Raw genomic sequence first — 19,910 nt, 5'->3', positions numbered from 1 at the left:
TTACCTCTGAACAAGTTATGTGGAAAAAACTCATTCTTCAAGCATATCTTTCTTAATTTTCAAAATTAAAAAAAAAAAAAAAAAAAAGGCTAGGACCTTTCGACACTGTTAGTTGCATTTGGTTAAGGTTATGGACTATCCTATCACAGTAAGATAAATGATCTGTTAGTCATCAGGTTAACAGTCATTAAAATCAGTGAGAATTTTGATGTTGAAGTAATCAAATGCAGTATGAGTCCCAATCATTTCTAGATGTGTGACCTTGGAAACAGGCTCCTGTGTAGTCATCTAACAGTGCAAATAACAGCATTTATTAGCAGTGTGAGTGTTGCAGCCTAGAACTGTTCAGGTTCACAATTTCATAATCATTATACAGTGACTAGTTCTTAATATAGTGCTTTATTCAGATGATTTTTTTTCTCATACTTAAAATGGGAAGAAGCTGAAGGAAAAAAAAGGAAGCTGTTACTCTTGCACTGATATCAGAAGAGCTATTGGACACAGATCTCTGTACACATCAGATTAGGAAAATACTTCAAATGTCCTGGGTACAAAATATGTAATTTGATGTCAAGTCCAGATTTATTTCCTTGAGGACATTGGACTGACGCTAACATAAGTTCTCTACCAATCTTGCCAGAAAGATTAGACATGAAACAATAGTTGCAGAACGTACAATATAATCTTAAAGGCATTGAATCTGCAGCATGCATGTTCCCCAGGATATTATTGCAAGGCTCTTCATGTCTTTTTTTCTAATGGCTTTTTGGATTCCCTGCTTTCAGCCTGCCACAACTGGCTTTACAAGTGTCCAACTGCTCTTTTTATCTGTTATTAATTTTTTTTCTATTATAAAACACTTCTGATCATTCTGCTGTCTAACTGCTGCTTAAGTTTATTGCTTTTCTGTGGTGCTGCTAGGGATTTTATTTCCCAATTGGTATTACTTTTTAACTACTCATGTAAATCTGTATCAGTTCAGATTCATGCAGAAAAAACAATTTGTCATAAATCTGCAAAAGCTAAATGATCAAAGCAGAGCTTGCAGGCTCACTACTTTCTTTCTCTGCCTAATTCATCAGATCTAAAAATATACTATCTTCATTCAGATTCTTATACTGCCCTGTACTATAGCCTTCATGTATGGCAAGGGAAATAAATGTATGGGTCTGTTTCTTGGCATATCTGCAAGATCAGCAAAGTTGCACCCATTTATATCTGCAGAGGATCTGGCAGTAGTTGTTGTCACTAGCTAATCACACAGAAAAATTTCTAAATCAGTAGTGCCTCTGAAATCCAGGTACCAAAATACTTTTCTGGGCATGGAACTTGTAAGTAGGGAGGTTTTTGGAAATATAATTTTGGTTGCTGTCACACACACACACAAACCAAAATTTCCTTACTAAAACCAAATGCGAAGTGATGAAGTTTTGGACTCCTCAGCTGTAGATATGGCAGTGTTATAATCAAAGGTAGATGTGGGTAAATGGCACTTGCCTACTTTTGTTCCTAGAAATACAGTGTTAATGCCCTTCTCAACGCATGGTGTGACAGAGCGAATGGATGAGTTTGCCCACAGTGATATGAGGGTACAACCTCTGCAGCCATTACAGACAGGGGCCAGTGTCCTTATCCAGTCACTGTCATGGATGTTTCCTAAGGACATACTGTGACCCAAATTCTGCCCTAGGCATTGTGTTGTCCTCACGAAGGTCATGGTCACATGTCTCAGAGCAGATTTTGGCCCGATTTGCCATATGGGATCTGGAACATCATATTTTTTCTGTGTCCCTTTTGTTTATTTTGGTGTTTCTGTTTAAAGTTCAAATGAAGAGCTAATTACCATCCCAGCAGAGCCCATTGGCTGTAGGCTTCCCCGCTGCTCTGCAGTTGGTCTGCTCGTGAATGAATTTTTGGTTTTGAGGCAGGTTTCCAGGGCCCCTGTGATGGTCCCAATTTAGCTCAGTCTGCTTATTGCTTGACATTCCTAAATATGAATGTGCTATGAAAACTACCAAGGCCAATCTGTAAGGAAACTTTGGAATAGGCAACTTAGTCACTTCTCCTCTGCATGGTGACCAGGAGAACATGAGTTCTCTTGTTCCTTACAAACCTCTTTCTTCTGTTTAGAAATGTGAAAAAGTAGTTTGGCCCTTGCTCTCTGCCTCTGCCATGGGAGCTCACATTAATTGCCACATTGGGGCAGATTTCATCCTTGCAAATCTGCTTTTTTCTCATTGTCACTGCATCATTTTCTCCTTGTCTTCCCACCATGCTTGGTACATCATCTATGCTGCTATCAGGATTTTCCATGTGCAACAGGGGAAATGGGATGGCAGAGCTCCAGGGATTGCTCCCGGCTTTGTCAGTGGCTCTGTTAGGAGGCTTGGACAGCTCTCCTAACCTTATCGCTTCTCAGCCTTTGCCTCTGGAAAACTAAAAGGGTGACAGCACAACTTTTAAAATTATGTGAAAATCAAGTCAGAGTTGATAAATGTGTTAGGATTGTTGTTACTGTAGATGATGCTAAATGGCTTTCCTCTCTGAGAAGTACTTTGTAGTCATAGAAGGAACTGAATCTCTATATACTTATATACAGCATATGTGCACCTTGATTTACCTATTTTGCTGACAGATCTTGCTTGACCTCACAGAGTTAAACCATAGTTGTGAAAGATAGGAGGTGAGGAATAAACATGGCTGTTTGAGACTTGCAACATCCTCTAGTTACTTTGGCAGAGCTGAATTTTAAAGAGGGTTGTAAAATAACTATCTCTGCAGGTGTCATGGGATAAAGCACAGATGTGCTGGTGAAAAATCTGACTCGTAGACATAAAAGCTGGGAAAATTGTAGGAGGTAACAGAGCAGCCTGGTAGAATGGGGCAAAAGCATCATAGACTTTGAGGTGAAAATGAGGCCTTTGCGTTGTTTGCCTGGTTGATGGAGATCCTCAAGTCCAAAAGACTAAGTCGATGCTGTGTGTTTGGTGCTTGGCAAGCCAGCGGAGGAGGGGAGTCCTCTGTGGGTATCTGCAATAAGAACGGCTGCATCTGCGCCTCTGCCCGCATCAGTCAGGCTTCAGACAGGTCAGTGTAAACATGTAGCTGACAAAGAAAATGTGAGTCACCAAGACAGACTCATGGCGATAGTTTGGTGTGTGAAAATAATTGAATGTTTCACTACAGGGCTTCAAAGTACGAACAAAACTGCATAAAGCACTGGTATATAGACCTCAGCAGGTGTATTGTCACACGTTACAAGATGATACTGAGGTTGTTTTCAGGTGTGAATTTATTTGTTGATAAAACAATAGAAAAATTTAAACTTATTCACGAAATAAAACACAGAATCTCCTTTTGTTCCATATGTTTTGCATAACTCAGAGGACTCTGATGGGGCCTGATTCCCACATGGACTGGGTCTGTGAAAGCCTTTTACAGAAAGCTTGTTCCCCAGTAACATAAAGACACATCATTTCTACCTCTGTGATAAGTACTTAGAACTATTTTTCCAAGAAAGTTGATGTAGCTTCTGTGATCATTGACTCGTTTATGCATTCCAAATCTATAGTATCAGTAGTTCCAGTCAGTGCAGAAACAGGCTTCATCCCACATGTGATTATGTGGGAGGGAGAGAACAGACAATGGGGTATGAGAGCAATGTATGTGAGCAGGGAGGTCTCTGCTGAAACAACAGCGTCAGTTATCAGCTGTGCCCAGCATCCATTGCAGAATTTGCTACATGTACCGTATTTTATAGAAATTTGCAAAGTCCCGTATCCTTTAACAAAGTGGGACAGTACTTTTCCTGTATTTTCTGCAGTCAGCAGCTAACCTCTGGAGCAGCTGTGAGACTCCCCCTCCCTCTCTGTCCGCTTCCCCCATCTTCTGCCTCAGATTTCTTCCCACTCCCTGTCTCCCGCCCTTCCTAGCCTCAGTTCTCTTTCAGCTTGTCACTTGCTGGCTGTGACAGTGCAGAAATAGGGTTGTGTCCAGAGCAGACAGTGAGGTCTGGGGCTGGAGGGAGTGCCTGGTGGCACAGAGCCCTGCCCTGTCACCCGCCTCGGGGCAGCAGTGGCCACAGGACGGGGAGAGGAGCAGCGTATGGAGGCAGGGAAGTATGCAGATTTTGTCCCTATCTGGCTCTGGAAAGCAGATAATGACAGAAAAAAAAAACCTGTCAAATTTCTCTGCTAGATATTTCTGCATCCCAACGGTTGCTCTAATCTGCTTCTCATTGGCCAGGCCCCAAGGAGCTGTGTGGCAGATGGGGAAAGGGTTCCCTCGCCATGACCCTTAGTATTCCCTTTACACCACTGAGCACATAGGGGTTAGCACAGGGTGGAAGACAGAAAGGATTCATGTGCAGCTCAGAATACAGCCTGGGAATGACAGCAGCAAGCTGTGCGTGAAAGAAAAGAAAAATAAAACCCCACATATTAAACAAGGCCAGTGATTTGTTTCGGGATTTTCAATGCTTCCCCCCATGAAATCGAAGCTGTTTCAGTCAGATTGACCCCAGTCATTCTGGCTTTGCTACACATTGCACCAAATATTTACTCTGCTAAATTGCATTGCTAAAGTCTTGTTGGCATCTTTTCTTTGAAGTGATATCCTAGAGCTTTCATTTTGTTGCTGGAAATCCCTACATCACATCCCATAGTCCACCCCTTACAGAGCTCCAAAACCCCTGCAGGCACCAAACCTCTGCATTAGGCTTCCTAACTGCAGGCCTGAGAATCTAAAGAGCCTTCACGCTGGCACATCAATCCAGGAGCTGAGATACTGACCCCATGTGTGAAATTTTGATTGGGTTTAGCTAATTTCGCATGACATGTCCCTACCAGTCTCCCCAGTCTCAGCAGTTCAGCAGCATCAGACACAGTATATTCATGTACCTTAGGCCAGATCTCCCAGCTCTGCTTTTCTGAAAGGTCTTCCTTTGACAATCAGACATGCCTTTCCCTCCTGCAATGATGTCTGAAAGTGCTGGCAGCCTGCTTAGGAAAAGCAAAGAAGAAATCCTCCCCAAGTTTGTTTGTTTGTTTGTTTGCTTTTAAGAGCAAACCTTGTTGATTATCAGCTAAAGCAGTCTGCCTAGAGACCAAAATCAAGTATGCACATGCAGCTTCATGGAATTACAGTTTGGAGCCTGTGAATTAATTAGCAATTTCTCTAAAGAATCACAGCCTGACAATTTGCAGACTTCATAGCCCTCTGACTTTGAAAAACAGACAATGTACATGACAGCTTCCTGGGATCATGGTAGCCTACTTAGCACTGCAAACCACCAAAACACCAAAAGAGAACTTGCCAAAAGTATGCTAACACAATTCCTAAATGTTAGACATCAAAGCATTACAGGGACTTTATATGAGACAAATTGAAATTTGCAATAACTCTACAGCTAGGAAGAGTGAACTCCCATGGGAGGATTTGGCTCCTCAGCTGAGTTTAAAGGAGATCCAGTAGAGCAGCTTGGATAGCTTACTGGTAACTATGTGAACTGTCCTGTTAAACAGTTCATTACTCTTTCTAGATAGTTTGCCTGTGTGCTTCCTGCTCCCAGAAATCCTTAACAGAAAATACAGGCTTAAAATGACACAATTCTGCTCTGTGAAGTCACAGTTAAAAACATTAAAACCTTGTGTGCCTTTATCCCAGCAGTAGGGCTGTAAATAACAGCACCGAAAACAGAGGCAATGTCCTATCACCCCGACTTTGTTCTTGCATTTGTTGTGTGCTTGCCATGTTTCACCTTCAAGAAGACTGTTACCTGTTGTTAGCTGGTTCAGCAGCTTGACCTCAGATCTGAACTGTGGACTGGACACTGTACAAATACAACAAAAAAAAAAGAAAAAAAAAAAAGAAAAGTCCCTGTTTTGAGCAATTCCAGTACAGATACATGAGACAGACAAAGGTAAGGAAAAGGGACACAACAGGCAAGGGTATTTTTCTCTCCCTTAGAGTGAGGTGGTTTATTTCCTGGCTTTTTCATCACTTCAGGATGTGGAATTGCATCCCACAATAATAGGCAGTGTCTACAAGTCAGGATTGCCTGGTCATAACAACATACAAATGTGAAACAAGGGAATTTACCAGCCTGAACAGCAGCCTCACTTCACCAAGTCAGGTACAGTAGCACCTGGATTTTGCTTCTAAGATACATTTATTTCCTTCTTGAGCTTTTCACTGAACATCACAGGCTGTGTAATGAGAGACCTTTCACTGTTGGTCATCTTATTAATGATCCCACTTTTACTTTGTAATACTTACCTGTTATTTTGCTCCTTCTCTCCCTATTTACTACACACAACACTGTCTTATCTATTTAGCATTTCCTTTCCCCCCCTCAAACTTAGCAGTGATATATTCTATCTATACAGAGATGAAGGTTCATTAGTAAGAATATAGAAGATCTAAAAGGCTTTGCAAAAGTTAACTCTTGGATTAAATATAATTAGGTATTTTTCCTGAAGGCCTCATGTGTGACAGTAGGAGGAGCAGGCAGTCTCTGTGATTATCCGTTTCTTTTTCCCTGCAGCACAATCCAGCCACTGGCTGTTCTTATTTTAACTGGAAAATTGTGATTGTTGTTCTTTATATGAATATGTGGCTTTGTTTCACTGTTCATCCTTGCCAAATCCGCTTACTCCATTAGCACTGATTCTGCTCCACTGGAGAAGTGAGAGCATGGCGGGGGGTGAGTCACCCCCCTCCACTGCATGTCAGCCTAAACTTTTCAAGGAATCACAGACTGAAGAATGACAAATATATTCAGACATTGATTCTGCCACACATTTCTTTCTGAACAATGGTTTTGCAATGACATTTTGCTATTAAAAAAAAAAAAAATCCATTTTTTCCCTCTCTAGAAGCTATGTGGAAGACTAGGAGTCAGCAGGTAGATATATCCAGAGAAAGATGCATTTGGTTTGCTGCTGGTGCTCTTTTTTAACTTTGTGTCAGCGCATCTGATTGTGGAACTCTCTTGCTTGTACAGAGAAAAAAAGGAAGCTGATTAAGTAGCAAATACTTAAATTAAAGTGATTAATTTGCTTTTATATCCCCTTCATCTCTCCCATTCCTAGTAACTTCAGAATTCACTTTGAAAAATGAAAGGTGCACACCTTAAACCAAATAGCTAACTTTGAATTTCATTTCAGTCTTTCCACATTTTTGCACTCAGGTTTCACCATCATTTGTCATACTTGCTGTATTTCAACTTGTACTTGCAACTCTTCTATTTATATTAAAGGCCTCAGAAATTATTTTGTGTTATTTCTGGCCACAGTTCCTTTATTCCTTTAGACACAGAATAATTGCAACTAATTTTTCAAATTTTTTAGTGCACCTTAAAGGCTTGGAAACCACAGGGCAAGTAAAGAAGCTGTTTGCAAGCTCAGAGTTGACAATAATGTGCTACAAGTGAGGAAATTTGTTTTGGAGCATTTCAGTTTCTCTGCACCACCATGTATCTAGCCCCAGAAGCTGCTTCTAAAACTTGCACTTTAGCTGCCATAATCTTATCATTAAAGGTGGATTTAAGTTTTAAGAACCAATGAACAAACCTTTGTACTTGCAACCAGAAGCTGGGAGATGACTCTGCATTTAAGGTGCAAGCTCAGCTTTACTCCAGCATTGAGTACTAATCCAGTATAATCGAGTGTTAGGCTGTATGAACTCACAGCAGCTCCTTTAGAGATGCATCTATTTGCTTTATTGTTTAGCTGCTGCTTTCTGACTTTTCAATCCCTTCTATGTTGTTGTTTTTGTTTCCTATCCTTGCAGTGGTAACGAGGGAAAAAGCTGAATTTGACCACATCCATGAGGATGTCAAGCATTTAGACTTTATTGGTTTAGAAGCTTACTAAATTTAAACAGAAGCATTAACATGACCTTAGGGTCTCTTGACAGTTATAAACTCTTCCTTGGGGGGATTTCTGTAATGCTTTCTAATCAGCTTAAGGAGTTAATTAAACAGCTGTCACTTAGCTTCTTAATTCTGAGACTTGATGCTAAATAAGATTTGAAATTAGTTATGCATGACTGAAACATGGATTCTCTGATATAAATAAGATGGCTGCTAGCTGAAGAAGATGAAAATCTGGGCCTTTTTTGAATAAGCAGTGAAATGATTCAAGGTGGTACCCTGGATTAGTGCTCTACAGGCTGATTAATAGAAAACAAACAAACAAACAAACAAAAAAAAACCACAAACCAAAAAGAGGAAAATGGAGGAAGTTAATGAGTGCCAAATGGGATGGATTTTCAGGCAGCTATTCGTTCTCACTTGGTGGCATGCCCTGGACTTCAGGAGATTGCTATGATTATTTTATTCTCTTCCCTATTGCAGTCTGTATATAGTAAACCCAAAATGCAAGGTACCTATTGAAAATAAAAAGGAACATGCTTGATTTTAGAAGTTAGATATTTAGCCTGCAAAAATATATTCCACTACTATAAAATGTAACTGGAGATCTGCTATGATTATAGAATACGTATTATAGTGTTGTGGGCAATTTTTAATACATTTTTTCCCTTGTGTATCATAGTAGGACAAGTATTTCTTCTCCTGAAGGATATGAGATGCAGATCAGTCCAAGTTATGTTGAGGAAGTGTCTGCAGGTCTCTTGAAAACAAGCTGGTACCTTGCTCACTGCTGCTTGTAGTGTTGTGAGGTTTTTGAGGACTCACAGGGATTCAACATTAAAATTATGTGTGGAGTCATGCTAAAATGCTTTTGGAAAAGAATGCTGACAGTTAAGAATAAATTTTATTTGTCACATTGATCTGATGTGGGGCCTCAAAGCTAAGCATGAGTTAGTCATGTATTTATTTATTTTAAAAGTCATTATTAATACAAACATTAGGAAATATTGTGTATTTGGAGAAAACTAGGGGAAGAAAATAAATCCTTAAGATTTATAAATATATTCTTAAAGTACTTTCTTTCACCCCAGGAATTAGAAGGCAAAAGATATCTGAAGGGAAATTAAATTGCAGGGAAACTACCAATTAAAATTGAAAAAACTAATAGGTATTCACTTCTGCATTTCTACTTAAATAGATGCTTACTGTGTACATCGTCTGAATATGTTTCTGCTGGAGGGCTTAATATGCTCAGGTATTTAATATGAAACTCTTCAGTAGGTGAAGAATGCTCACTCCAGAATCTTCTTTGGAAGTATTACTGTTTTTTTTAACATGGTAGCGATTTCTATCACATGGATAAAAATTATTATTTCTGATTATTATTTCATTTTATTAGTTGGAGGGTTCGGTTTATGTGAATTATAAAGATATTCTGTGTAATAGAGAAAGTTCAGCATCTTTTTAATAGCTGTTCAGGGAATCAACTGTTAGCCATTAAAATATTTGGCTATAGCTTTGCAAAAGCATAACTATTCCCATCCTGCAATGACCTGACATCATAGCTCCTATAATCTATGTTAGTTATGGATAAAAAACATAATATTTCTTCAGAAGATTCCTTTATCACTTAAGCAGCAAAAAGTAACACTTTTAAATTAGTAACTGTTTAGATTTACAGCTTTTACATGCTAAGACTCTGAACTATAAATCTCTCTATAGCTAAATAAGTATCATGTTTTTTTCCTCAAAATTAAATAATTTTTGTATGCTTTCACCAGGGGAACATTAAACCCTTTCTAGCTATTAAACAGATGACTGAAAAAGCATTTTACTCTGCCCCTGCTGTGTAAACTGGTGTAAATGGTTATTATACCTCTATGTTCAAGGGTGAGAAGTAAACCAGGTGCCTAAAGAAATCATCCTCCAAGCCTTTACATGTAGATGTACTGAAAACTCTGCAAACAGAATATACAGCTCAGATATTCTAGTGTAGATTAGCACAGTTTCGGACCATTGCCAGCTTGCTTTGCCCTTTTTTCCTTTAGAAACGTATTGGATGGATTTGTTTTCTTGGGATTGAACAAGTAGTTGCTGATAGAAAGTCAGAAAATCACCACAGACCTTTGTATAAATTGCAGGCATCACGTCTTGCCCCCCACCTCCCTCATTTCTTTTGGAGAGCGAGGGGACAAATATTGTTTTGGAGATTTTTATGACTTTTTGAGATTCAGAAGTACTGTCACATCCTGCTGATAGGGACTCTGCACCGTTTTCAAAAAAACTGCATTTCTGAACATGGATCTAGAACATGGATACAGACAAAAACTACAAAATTTTGAATCTGGGAACTTTTATTTTGGATAGAGACAGTATATGAATTTGCTTCCTTAGAAACACATAAGAATACACTCATCTCCTTGCATTTAAGTATTTTCATTCAAGTTTTTGCGATTATTCACGCAATTGGGTTAATTACAGATCTGTCAGACTGTAGCCTCAGACAGAAAGCTCTGGGGCAAGACCTGAGACCATGTTACTGAGCTTTGATGCCAACTGAGACTCTGGACGTGCAGAAATTCCCTGTGGATTAGATGCTCTATGCACATGCTTTTTGAAGGTAGCTGAGAAGGAAACTAAGGTAGTGATGGTAAAACAGCTGATGTAGTAAGTAGCCTGGTCTTGCATATATTTCCATATTGTGGCAGGTAACATGTATATTAAGATGCAGTCTGTATTCAGAATATCCAAAGCTACACTTGGAAAATTTGGAAACTCGTAAGAAATTCATGAAGCTTGTGAGAATCATTCTCAGTTACAAGCACTTACCAGGGGAAATTACATTTGCCTTTGGTAAGCAGACCTCATTAATCACACTGTTTGAAAGGCTTGGTTATTAAAATTCCCTTTGCTTTATAAAATAATTGCAAGGGTCATACTGTAATGTATCAATGGAGGAAGAAGGCCATTCCTGCTTGGAGGGGGAGCAGGTCTTTTCAGCTTGGTACAACGTGCAGGTAGCTAGGCATGTGGTATGGCCTCACATAGTTCCAATGAAATGAGATTCATGCCCAAGTGTTTACAAAATCAGGACTTAATGCCTGGATTCTGTAATTATAGCGGATGCTTAATAGTGCTTATTCGTCAAGCTGCCCACATTGGCAGCTCTGTGGAGCCTATAGGAGAGTGGCAAAAGTATCTAAATAACCTGCATGAAGTAAATCTGTTGCAAAACCCACTGTGAAAAAAATAAAAGAACTAAGAAAATTGCAAATCTTTCTGAGATCTCGGTTGCCTGAATAATATATTATCTACTGAGAACAGATGTGAATTCAAGACAGAAGGGCGTTACAGTACAGGCAGATATTCTCACCTTTGTTTGAATTATAACTTCAAAATTTCTGAAGGGCTTTTGTGATGAGGGGGGGAGAGGATTTTCTTCTTAAATTCTCTTTTTGTGTAATCCTATTTCACCCTCCCCTAAAGATCATGGTGAGGATGGGGCAACTTTAGCATCAGCTATCAAAAGATCAGGAGGTGTTTTTTTCTCTTTATGTCTTTAAATATTGCTTTGAGTCTGAATAAAGTGTCTCTGTTTCTTTAAGTAATAGGAAAAGGTCTTTTTGATCTGTATCCTTTATATCAGAGAATCTCAGCTTCTCCTCTTTAGCCCAAGAGGCAGTAGGGGGAGTCATCATCTTCTGGTAACTTGGTTTCAATCTCCCACTTTATTGTCTTCCACAAGTAAAATCAGGTCAGTCTCAGAGCTCATAGTGTGAGCTATTTAGATAATGAGAAGTTAGCACTTGGGGGTCTTTGGAAGCCTTTATTTCACAAAAGCCGGCTGAAATCAAGAGCCTCTTGTTCTATGGGATAGTCTGTGATTCGCAGGCACAGTTCTGAAAAGCTCCTTTCCAGGAATGAGCAGTATCTTGCAATTAGGAGCAGAAGAATTCAGGCACCAGTTTCTGCTCTCTGTGTATCTTGGCACAAGTCAGTGATACCTGCTGTGCCAGACTGATGTGACACCCAGGTAACTGAGAGCACTGTTTAGTCTTGTGCTCCTCATATAATCAGAACTCATCACTTTTTAATTAGAAGTGATAAATCGAACAGAAGGAATGCATTTTTGCAATAATCATCACAACAATGATATGCCAGAAATACAGGTCACTGTAGAGTTCATTTTGTTTAAAGAGCCCTGTCCTTTCTCAGCATCCTTCCTTTTTGGAAGAAGGTGGTTTTGCACAAGCCTCATTAAAATGTAAAGAAACAGTTGTGAACAAGTGCTTGCCCACCATTACCCAACAAGAGCCAGGATAATCCTAGAAAACCTGATGAGGGTCTGATTCCCTACAGTCCTGTGGTACATGTAGTCATTTACGCAGGACCAGAATGATGGCACTCTTAAACTAATTCCCTAGGAGGCGGAGCAGGGCACACCAGATCTTATCTGTCATGAGGGGCAGTGCCACTAGCCCATTTTAGAGGCTGTGAATTGTTGAATCTACCAACATTGCATCCTGATGAGCAGTCTTTAGGCTGCCTCTAAGACTAGAGTTGCTTCCATACACCTGGCCAGCCTGACTGTCTAACTGGACATGCAGCTAGAGGCCATGCTAGAGCATACCCTGTGTACCAGAAGGCTTTAATGTGCTATCAGGTGGCTTCTGTAGCAGCTATTATCCCTGTGCAGGCTGTCTGCAGGCTGGAAGTTAGAAACTGTGTGCATTGCAGAAGACAACCCCCACTGCAGGGACTTGTAGAAGGTTACCCAGGAGATTTGAGGCAAAGTGGATTTCTGACTGTCCTAAATCCAAACTTGTTCCCTAACAATTATACAGTATTTCTTTGGTCTAAATGTTGACAGTATTTGTCCAATAATGTCACAGAATTCAGTATTTGTGGAAAAACTTTCAGAAAACAGTTTTGTGGGTAAAACAGCAGAACTTAAGATATTATTTTTATGTGATCAACAAGATCATTAGCAAGCTCCTCAAGATAGAGATTTCACTATTGCTAGATGAAGGTACATCTTATTTATGTGGTACAGGGTCATTTCTCGAGTGTTAGGTTGCTCTGACGCTTGATGAGCATTCATGAAATAGCAATTAGGGCATGACAAATATCTTAACAGCCCTGAATTAGAACTGGGAGTTTGGTTTCAGGATTGAAGGGGAGAAATTTGTCTTTCCTGCCTGCTGCACTTGGAACAGTTCTTGGCATAGCCAAGAAATTAAAGCTGAATCTAGGTGGTACTCATGAATTAATAGCAGGATATATTAATTAAAGGGGCTTTTTTTTGTCTCTTAGGAAGCAGAGATCCTGAATACAGCTATTCTCACTGGTAAAACAGTGGCTGTCCCTGTCAAAGTGATCTCCGTGGAAGATGATGGGACTGTGACTGATCTTCTGGAATCTGTGGAGTGCAGATCATCAGATGAAGATGTCATTAAGGTAGGATCGTACTGCTTCATTACACAAAAAGAGAGGCCCTGCAAAACAGTGGTGTTTTCTAATGTGACAAGTTCTTTCATCTTCCTACTGTTCTACTTCTGGAAGACAAAGGTTTATTATCACTGTTATGTATAGATTGGTTAGTGGAGTAATAAAAAACCCACAAAATCGCACATTTTCCCTCCTGAATGTCAAATACTTGGACTTGTCTGTCACTTCCCACTTTTGAAGTATTTTCAGAGTTTACTCTAGCTTTGCCTTTTACTTTTCAGCTATATGGGCTGTGTAGGTTCAGGAATGTTGTCAGCTGATGTTCTAGAGAAGAAGGTAATTCCTCTGAAGTCGGTCTGCCACGTTGGGATAGGAGCTGTATGACTCAAACTTTGGGTCTCTTCTTGGTACTGACCCAGCAGTGTATTGCAAACAACATTAGCTTTAAATTTGGAATTTTCTTTTGTTGCAATTGCTACTAGGGTGTCTCACAGGAGATATGCTGGCCACTCATCATGGACTGGCAACTACTGGATAAGACACTTGACCAGTGGATTTACTCTGTACCAACAGCTCTATAGCCTAAACTTCCTTGAAAGATAAATGGCAGTCAATAATACACTGGTACTCTTAGTTTTGACTCACAGAGTGTACTTTCCTAGCCAGTGGTGAAGAGAGAGATTGCAGGAAGGCCTTTAAGTGCCTTTTTATTACTGAAATCTTAGGATCTGACTGGAGCCTCAAGAAAATTGCTGCTTCTTGAAAGCTTTCAGTTTGTACCAATATTGCTACTAAGAGCTTGTAAGAAGTCCTGCATATTCCTACTCAACTTGGTTAATGGTTAACACACATTAGGGGTAGTGGGAAAACACAGTCAACAGTGGTGATTGTAGGAGATACTGTAGAAAGTATTCCAACATGGTGACAGAAAAGTTGGCTTGTCTACAGCAGCTTTTTTTTCACAAACTCATCCGTGGCTGTCACTTGAGAAGAAAAAATGAGAGATATGGCTACAAATAAAAGTTAAAAATAAATTTTTCTTACCATAACCAGCATATCACAAAACAACTACAAATACTACAGACCACCCCTCCAGCTGCTGGAAATCAGTGTTATCCCATTAGCTTTTGTGAACTGCACCATATTGAGGACTTGGACTTTGTGTAATTTGCCTTAGCCTAAAGCTGACTGGATTGCTAAAATTCCTCCCTCTTATGTTAATTCATTTTAATTTGGTTCCAAACAGCTGAGGGGGAGGTATTTAGCTCCAAAGCAAGGCTCCCTGGGCCCCATTAGCTGAAAAAGACTCTTCCTAGTGGACATTTTTTGCCTTTATAGGTGAAGATGAGTGTAGGTACTTAGTTTTTACTGTGATGTGGGAAACTGTTGGGAGTTTGAGACATACCAACAAGCTTGGTAGCCTCATGTCACAGAGGGAGAGACAACTTGGAGCAGGGTAGTTGAAGAATGAAGGTTTAAATGATCTTTCTTAAGCTATCTCTAAAGAGATTTTAATATTTTTTTGTCAAAAAATTACGTTTTTTACACTCATTGAACTTTTTATAAGTGACTTCTTCATGATAACGTCTTATACAGAAGATGAACCCAAGGAATGTTGAAGTCCATTATTTTTTATATTTTCCTTTTAGAATCTACTCAGGGTTTCTATTCTGAACTTCCACCATGTGGAATGATTAAATGTGTCTTTCTGGCTGTCTTAATAAAGACTCTTTTTTTTTGCTTCTATGAAGCCCTTTTGAATCCGGTAAATCTTCCAAATATAGAAAACTGTTGGACTGAATCTATGTTTAAAAATCAGAAAGAAATTATTTTGGGTCCTTAGGTTGTGGAAGTTAATGTGCTAGGTCTTCACTCACTAACTCACTCATTAACTAGCTTTTCAGTTTTTTCAGAGAACTGGAAAAAAATAATTTGAAAACAAATATGTTATTTGGAAGGTATTTTAAAAATCAGTCTTGTTTTCTGAAATTTTAGTTTATCAGAGTGATTTGACATGTTCTCTGGGTATTTGGGTAATGGTTTTGTCCTACATAAATCAGCAACAGTTTGTGGTATACAACATGTTCAGCTCTAACCCTGACAAAGAGGTTAAAGTGATAGTACTGCTTAAGTGCATATCTGTTGTTAATTGTAAGTGCATGAATATGCCAATAAAGGCTTGAATGCTTTATATTATCCATATATATACAACTGCACAATGATGCTAATGATAGGCCCTATGTCAAAACAGGAAATCACTAGTCAGAGATCAAGACATTCTGGGCTTCTGCAAACATCCCCCTGGAGGTCACTCCTCCACAGTAGGAAAGCAGGTTTCAGCAGCATTAAAATGAGTTGCCAGTTTTAAGTGAGATCTTAATTGAAAATGTGTCTCCTAGTTTCCAGTTTGCCTGCTCTGTTTCAGATCAAGCCTTATTCACAGACATCTTATCTAATGAAGATAAAGATATATAATTATTGGCCAGCCTTCAGCATGCAACGGTAATTAGAGTTTCTGTTCTCTAGGCATTAGAATAGTGACTATAAAATGGAAGAAAGTCTGCTTAAAATGCCTATTGAAATATAAAGATTAAGATTACATTTCTCTGAGTCTTTACTCTTGCTGGTTTTCAGTGTATCTGTCATGCAGCATCTAACAGATTGATTACGTCTTCATGTCTTAGCTTTTCTTCCTAATTTTCGGTGTTGATTAGTGGTGAGTTTAAGCTCATTTTCCTTGCAGGTATCCTCATTCTTTTATTTACTCACTTATTTCATCTAAGACTTTAGAGAACTTTAAAGAGCTGGACCAAATTCTGCACTGACTTGTTTTCCACCAAACAGCATCTACTTGAACTTGGTTGAATAACTCAGGATAGAATTAGTCCATTGAAACAACATTTTTATTGACAATTATTGCCTGAAATTCTTTGGTTCACCATGTCACAGTAATCACTCCAAAAAATGGAGACTTGTTACAGGCTCTGTTTCACAAATGGGGAAGCTGAGATACAGAAAATGTAAGGTGAGAATTTCAAAGTGCTATGAAGAAGTTCTGATCATTGAAGTAGATGGTAAAACTCCTACTGACCTCATGGAAAAGAGAGAGATTGGTGAGCAGACTTTTTTCGCTGAGTTGTTAATATGGATCTAATTCTCAAGATGATTTAAATCAAGAATGAGGATAGAGGAAAAAATCAACATTTTAATCTTTTATTTTGAAAAGACATTTCCATTTCAAAATGGCCATTTTTTTCAAGGCTCAACAAAGCCTAAAAGTCTACAAAGAATTGCTTTCCAGTGCTCTGGGTTTTCAATTTGATGAGTTAATTGAAAATCTGCATTTTGGTTGCCCTGAAATGAAAACATCTTTAGGTTCATTTTGTTTGATCAGTTAACTAAAAATTCCAATACATTCTCAGCACTGTCCAGAAGCCAGTTGCCAGAAGTCAAACAGTGAATGATGCCAATACTGGGAACAGGATACAGTTTCTCTGGCCCTTTTTATATTACACTCTGTATTTTGTGGAGGACTCCATTAAAAATCTGTGTGTTATCCAAAATTGTGTGCTTTTCTAACAAAATACTTTTAGCTTATTTCCTTCTAGAGCATCTTGTACTTTTCTGAAATCTCAGGTAAAGATGCAAACGGGAGGCAGGCGTACTAACTCTTGTCTGTATTACAATACTGGGGCAGAAGGAGTGTAAGGAGGGTTGAGGGTTGTTACTTCTATCCTTTGCACAACCTAGCACTTTCCACAGAGCCGTGGGGCTGTGTCCCACGTGCAGAGGCTGTGCAGGATGTTACAGCATGGCCTCTTGCTCTGAATTCCCATTTCCCAAAGCTCTACAACCAGTTCTGGCTGTGGGATGATTGCCTGGATTTTGTGCTTATGCTCTGCACAGTCTCATCTTTCTGGCTTTGTGTGAGGAGTGAAGCAGTAATGTTTTATCCCTGCTTGATGTTTATCAAGCTGCTGTAGAGTTGCGAAGCCAGACTGTTCCAGCCACAGCTACATGGTAAGAAGTTATTGCTGACAGAGCGAAGGGTTGGTAGCTGCTTTGCTCTGTTCACTTTGGACTGTATTAGAGAGGATAACAACGCACTTGGCAATTTGTAAAATATTACTGCAGACTAATAAATCTTTCAGTAACACTTAGTGTGGTTTTATCAGTGGCAAAAAACCTTATTTTTAATCAAGTGACAGACTTTACAAAAACTGAAGTGTCAGAGCATTTAAAATAGCCTGAAGCAGACAGTGTTTTAAAACATTAAACTTTTAACAGCTGTTTCTTTTCTTCCTTACACTGGTGTACTTCAGGGAAAAGTTGAATTCTTCTAAAATTAGTGGAGTGACACAGTAAAAAATCAAAGGGAGAAGATAATCGAGTCCAGGATTTTATCTGCTCCTTAGTTTAGCATTGGCAGTTCCAGTGTTGCAGATTTCGCAACCATATTGCTAGTGGCAGGCCATTTGATATTCTTTTTACAATACATTCTTGCATGTGATTACACAAGTTTTCAGTTCCAGCTTTCAACTGGAAAAGAAAACCCTCACGGCTGCAGATCAAAGGCATGGCCCCCCAGTATGGAGGTACTGCAAAGATACACACAAATTTAAAAACAAGGGAGTATGAAGAATCCCAGTTTGCCTGAGATCTCTTGAGTTTAAGCCAAGCTAAGAGTGATTTGAGATGCATGTTTTGTCTTGATTGAGTCCAACTGCTCACCTAGTCAAAAGGGAGAAGCCAAGTTTTTCACCCTTTCTTGGTGTTTGCTCCAGTGAATTAGTGGAGGGAGAAGGACAGAAGGAGGAGAAAGCATCCTGCAGTGGGGGGCAACACAAAGCAGGAGAGGGGGAAGAGTGAGGAAGAGCAAGCTCCTGTTTCAGAAGCAGCGAGCTATTAAACTAGCTAACCAGAATGTACAATATCACATTCAAGTGAGGTTGTCACATGGGTTTTGATCGCACAGGGTTCAGAGGACCTAAATAAAAGGAAAAAGCAGATGAAATCACCATAGTTTTTTGAATAATATCAAAGGAAAATACTTTCCCATTCTCAAATGGGATTTTGTCTAGATTGAACACTTGCATAGAATATGGTTGTGTAGGGCTCAATTTTATAATGGGAAAATAAATCTATGCCTTGAGGGTTCAGTGAAGGTCAAGTTCATGCCATGGTTTTCCACTATAATATGCTTTCTCTCACCAGCTGAACTGCCTTATTCTATCCCAAATATTTTTGAGCTGTCTTGAAACAAACATTTGATTTAAGTCAGCAAATGGATGTTTTTATTTTCTGTGATGTCTAAACATTTCATTTTGATAGAAAATGATGAAATCATGTCCTGTCATTTCAACTCAGTTTCACTATTCTTGACATCAGAATCTTTCTGAACTTTTTACCTGAGGATGAAGCAACTGTGAAAAACAAAATATTTTTTCTGATCTGGTCTAGTAATCAGGAGACAGGACAAACTCGGAAAAACGCACTATCAAAAATAAAAGTTGTAATAATAACTGTTGAGTTCAGTCCATGTGCTGTTGATATTGGTTATAAAGGGAGCAGGAACAATTTTAATCTCTCTCTGGTATGAAGAGCAGACATGGCAAAGATGACTTCTGAATGTAGAACTGATATAACAGTCCCATATCTCCCAAGAATCATCTGAAACTCAGCTAAAGCTGTTGAAGTAACTGGATTTGTCTCTTTTATATTCTGCCAATTCATCATTCTGATGTGAATCTTGAGAAGTAACAAGGTTTTTGTGGAGTTGTTTGCCTTTTTGTAATCATCAATACTGAAAATCCCAGTGTGACTGCTACAGCTGCTGTGACTGCAGTTTCTTTATATTTATGAAAGGCTATAAGCTTATAAGGTACAAAACTTCTCTGTAATGGAAAAATCCAAATAATTCCTGAATTGAGGCTTCCTCAAAATTCTACAGAAGATACCCAGAAATCTGTCTCTTTGTGCTTAATGGGCAAGAATGTGTGGTCCTTTAGAGCCAGGAATGATAATCTCTTTCTTCCTGTGGGTATTTCTGTTCCTTTATTGAGAGGAATATGTCAATATCCATAAAAAGAATGAGGCAAAATCTAAAGAATATCCAAATGGTGATGCCAAAGGGGATCTGAGTGAGCAGATTTAATTATTTGCTGAACCCAAAGGGGACGGATGGACGCCCCTAATGTGTTAATTGCTAAGGTGCAATTCTGTGAATGTTTAAAACTAACATGGAACTTCCATTCCTGTCCTTCTGCTGGACATGAGCACAGCTGAGCGAAAATTAGTCAGTTGTTGTTTTGGGTTTTTGTTGTTTTTTGTTTGTTTGTTTGTTTGTTTGTTTGTTTTAGTTTTTTTTTCTTTTGGTGAATGTGCTGTCTGCCTGCCCAGCTTCCTGCTCCGTGACTGAGTTCATTTCAGACACTCATGATGCTTGTGCCAGCACTGGGAAAGAAGTGACATTGGGGTGGAAATTAATAGCTGAGGGTGAGAGGTCGCCAGGAGTGATTCTTTCTGTTGTATATTAACTTAAAGGACATTGGAAATTATGGCTTTGCACAGGCATTCCCATGCTGTCACA

General features: G+C 39.1%; 1 protein-coding gene across 1 annotated transcript in view; it reads left to right on the top strand.

Annotated features, from left to right (window-relative positions):
- The window catches only part of TMEM132D (transmembrane protein 132D), a 269,653-nt gene that overhangs the window by 212,167 nt on the left and 37,576 nt on the right, over positions 1 to 19,910 (top strand). Inside the window, exon 5 of the mRNA XM_009968052.3 lies at positions 13,187 to 13,330. Coding sequence (XP_009966354.2) covers positions 13,187 to 13,330 — 144 coding nt within the window. The remainder of the gene's footprint in view (positions 1 to 13,186; positions 13,331 to 19,910) is intronic.

The sequence above is a fragment of the Tyto alba genome, unplaced genomic scaffold (genome assembly GCF_018691265.1).
Source record: "Tyto alba isolate M040663 unplaced genomic scaffold, T.alba_DEE_v4.0 Super-Scaffold_44, whole genome shotgun sequence".
Taxonomy (NCBI): domain Eukaryota; kingdom Metazoa; phylum Chordata; class Aves; order Strigiformes; family Tytonidae; genus Tyto; species Tyto alba.
The sequence above is the reverse complement of the archived record's forward strand: the minus strand, read 5'-3'. Positions and strand labels throughout refer to the sequence as shown.